Consider the following 4,076-nt stretch of genomic DNA (forward strand, 5'->3'; position numbering starts at 1 on the left):
TAGAGAAAAAGCAGCGTGATTACATGGTTTGCAAAGGGATAGCAACAATACCAAGGAAGCCAGGAAAACTGGAGTTCCACTCGAGCTACCCCACTGTCTAATGAAAGGTCAACTTCCCTACCAAAACAATTGGCAATGGCTTTTATAATAGCTTTATCATTTAAACTCTTCTAGGGCTTTAACCTCAGTCACTTCTGGAACAGGTGAAAGTTAATGCAATTTCCTAAAAGTGTTTTAATTAGGGAGTTCACCAAAGAACAAAACTCTACCATGCCAGGCCCAGAAATGAACCCACAAGAAAAAGAGCTGTTTAAAAACATTTTGGTAATGCAGGACATTCACATAGAACCTGTCAAATTTCAGAGTGGTAAACTCTAGAGCAATTACGAGCTTAAACACTGACAAGCTGAGTTTCACTCAAATATCAGGCAGCAATCTGCAAACAGCACTGCAGAAGAACACAGTTACACGGGTATATCTGCAGTGCTCAGGTACCCTGAGAGATCTAAAGGTGAAGGGTAAGTGCTGTTGGACAAAAATATTATTTTTAGTTCCTTCCAGTTTGTCTGTTCCTTCATTCTCCAATGAAGTCATGATGCTAAATTTGCAATCTTATATTTATTTCCATGGCAATAGACCACACTGCCATGAATCCAGGACTACTCTGACTTTATGGCAGACTCCAGTAAGAGGAGAAGCTGGAAGGGAGAAGCATTCACTCAAGCAAGTTTTTCTGGTCGCCTCAAAGACACAAAAAAGTACTGGGGACCATGCTGCAGAAGGTAACTGACTGTGTCCTTTAGTCACTATGAGGCAAAGGTTCAGTTTAAAAACCACTCATTTTAAAGCACAGCTTAAATTCAAGCTATGACAAGTAAGGCTAAGAAAAACACTTGGGATTACCTTTCTAACACTAAAACCCAGGCTAGCAAGCAGTGAGAAAGCATCACCTAAAGTGACATATAAAATAGTTGAATTCTGGATGGGTTTTTAAATAAAAAGTGCTATTGGCACCTAGCTAAACCCACACAGTTTGAAAATAGTTGTTTCTTTTGCTTTCAGTAACAGGAAGGAGCTTGAGAAGCCTGTGACTCAGGCATAGCATAGGCAAGGACACAGCCAGCCTCACTGCCCAGCTGAGATGACAAACTCAGAGCTGTTCCATGGAGACGTGTGCAACGACACCCAGCTGAGTCCCAGGAGAACCAGAACTGCTGCAGGTGAAAGGAAAGTTGCTTTTACCTGACATCCTTCCCCACGGTCATGGCTGCAATAACCTTCTTTACAGCTTCTTTCCTCTTCTCTTTCTTTTCATTATTGAGTTCAGCCTTCAGTTCAAAAATCTCTCCTGGCAGAAGACAAAACAGATTGAACCTCTTGGGAGAAGAAAAGGGTCAGGCTTTAGGGATAGTTCAGAAGTGACTTTTTACTTTACTGTTGTCCACATAAGACTGGTACAGCAACATATAGAAGCTGCCAGACCTTATGGAGAACATGGTTCACCAAGAAGCAAAGCTGTGACACTCAGAGAACGATATGGGCTATAACATGCTAACGAGAAAGCAGTTAACAAGAACCAGCTGCATGTTGCAGCTCTCCCACTTCTAGAACATTAAACCACATCACCGGAGCGTCTGTTTCTCGGAGGCAACTATTATATAACCAGGATGAAAAGATATGTGGAGATGCCAGATTAGTGCCTGCAAGAAAAACAACTAACTTAGCTAGGAATTTTGCCCAGACTTTTAACTTTTGCTCATCATCGCCTGCTTCCTGCAAACGCAATGAGAGAACAGCAGACTGCAGCGTAGCCCAAATGTCATGATATACAGTGGCAGAAAGAGGAAAGCACAAACTCAGACCAGTGCAATAAATTCCTTCTGAGCTAGAAAGACAGAGCTACTACTAACAAAAGCAGTAAGTAACACAGCTCGCCTGGATTCTGAGGTTGCCAAAGCAGCCTTTTCCATGATGCTAATTCTTCCAAATATTACTGCATGGCAAGTCAGTTCAGCCTGGATCATAAAAGTGGCAAAGCAAGTTTGCAAAATAAAGTAACATGTGCAGAAGACACCTTATCAGGGCTGCTCCAGACAGAGCAAGTGCTGTGAGAAGGATAATGCCCCTGACTGACAGACAGACAGCTTTCCCCAGGAAAGGCAACGAGCAGCATTCCAACTGGAGGCCACAGGCTAAGGACACATAACAAATATGAAAATCTCTCTGACAAAATACCTCTGACAAAGAACCTTTGATTCCTACACACCAATGCCACTTTGTCAGAACAGCAGCACTAATTACTGAAGAGCCTGGCGCAGAAAGACTAACAGGTACTTCAAAAAAAGAAGTTACTGTTCTGAAGAAAGCAGTGCAGTGACCACTCGTAGTATCTCCTGCCTGAGAAAGAGATGCTCACACCACTCACACTGAGATCACGTCCTGGAACAGAGCTGAGCCAGCAGCAGCGTGCTCAGTAGAGCTCAGACAGTGCAGAAAAATCTGCCTGGTACTTTAGGACTCAACTTACAGATAGAGATGCTCCTTAGAAAGATGTGAACTGCATTTGCTTAATTTATGAGCTCATTCTGAAGCTTAATGAAACATAAAGAGATCAACACTGTAGTTTTTTTTACTGGCAAGCATTCATCAGAAACATTCTGCTGTTCTGAAAAGGCGAGGTTAATGTGAATCATTCTCCACATCTACTGGAGAAACGAGCAACATCAGGCTGAAACTGCAGCCAGCAAGAGCTGAGACAAACACTGTTTTGGTTAAGAACAAATCCAAAAAAACCCCCAAAATCTGCCTGGGATAGTTTCAGCAGAACAAGCCCTCCACTGAAATAGGTGGATGAGTAAAATGTCCCCAAAGATCCTTTCCCATCTTCCCTTTTTAAACAGCAGCAGTTTGTCCTGAGGTGAGGTGACCACCACACCTACAGGAAAGCCAAGGGAAAGTCAAAGGGAGCACTGCTGCTTTGAAGGAAGCGGCAATAGGGAATCCCATTATCTTTGCAACAGCTTCATGTAGAAATACACACTTATACCTTAAATATTAAAGGTCTCTCAATCAACTTAATCCTGTGGTGCTCAATGGAACAACCATCCTCGGTCTTGAACTTGTTAAACCATAACTAAAAGTTTGTCTCTGACTAGATCTGCACTCAAATCCCAATGTTTTGTTCTGTGATCCTTGAAAAAGCAGCAATTTGGGTCATTTTGTCCATCACAAAACCATGTAATACATCAGTTTTGTCTTTTGTCAACGTGTGACCTACTTTAGAAGTTTCTCCCTGGATGATTAAGACAAGAAACAAGGACAGAGCTAACAGAAAAGCACAAGTTCTTCGCATGCAGTTAAAAAAGCTCTGTAAAAATAGCCACCCACCTCCAATTCATTGCACCAGCTTAACACTAACCTTTTTTATTGGTCGTGAAGTATTTGGAGTCCGTCATGGTTCCAGGTCCTTAAAACACCTGAGAATGATAATAATAAAAAAAGAACAAGCAGTCAAACAGCATTTGGAGCTGACAACATCCAGTTTGCAAGGCAAGAACTCAGAGGAAGGACTGTTGGTGAGTGCGTAAGGGAAGCAGCAAACACTTCACATCCACAGGCACAAGTTGCACAATCTTCATTCTGCACCTGCAGCTGAAATTACTTGGCAAACCCAGGGATTTAAAGGGCTCAGATGAACAATGTGAGTGAAAACACAACAGCCCGAGGCAAACAGCCTGGGAAAGCAGCTGTGCTCAACTCAGCTTTTTAAACTCTCAATCTTGGAAGGGAAAAGGTGATTTTTAACTCCTTATAATCAGCAGATCTTGACATGTTCTGCAGATGTCTTTCCCCTGGGTACACAATTTCGTTTTCCACAAAAAAAAAAAAAAAACAAAAAAAAAAACCAACAAAAAAGCACTGCACAGTTCCTTTCTCAACTGGAAAAGCAAGAAGTCCATGTTTCAGACAAAGGAAACTGTCCACTCCCCCTAACGATACTTCCCTGTGTTGCATCTTGATGGAAGGAACAATTAACCCCACATGCAATACCCACCCCGAGGCCCTTTAATTTCTTT

At 42.2% G+C, this 4,076-nt stretch overlaps 1 protein-coding gene across 1 annotated transcript in view; it reads right to left on the bottom strand.

Moving 5' to 3' along the window:
• Window positions 1-3,455, bottom strand: part of LOC104527938 (adaptor related protein complex 2 subunit beta 1) — a 74,705-nt gene extending 71,250 nt beyond the window's left edge. The window contains exons 1-2 of the mRNA XM_029085912.1: window positions 3,419-3,455; window positions 1,246-1,348 (exon numbers count right to left, since the gene is read on the bottom strand). Coding sequence (XP_028941745.1) covers window positions 1,246-1,348; window positions 3,419-3,455 — 140 coding nt within the window. The remainder of the gene's footprint in view (window positions 1-1,245; window positions 1,349-3,418) is intronic.
• Window positions 3,456-4,076: the final 621 nt, after the last annotated feature.

This window comes from Antrostomus carolinensis, unplaced genomic scaffold (assembly GCF_000700745.2).
Source record: "Antrostomus carolinensis isolate BGI_N321 unplaced genomic scaffold, ASM70074v2 scaffold26397, whole genome shotgun sequence".
Taxonomy (NCBI): Eukaryota; Metazoa; Chordata; class Aves; order Caprimulgiformes; family Caprimulgidae; genus Antrostomus; species Antrostomus carolinensis.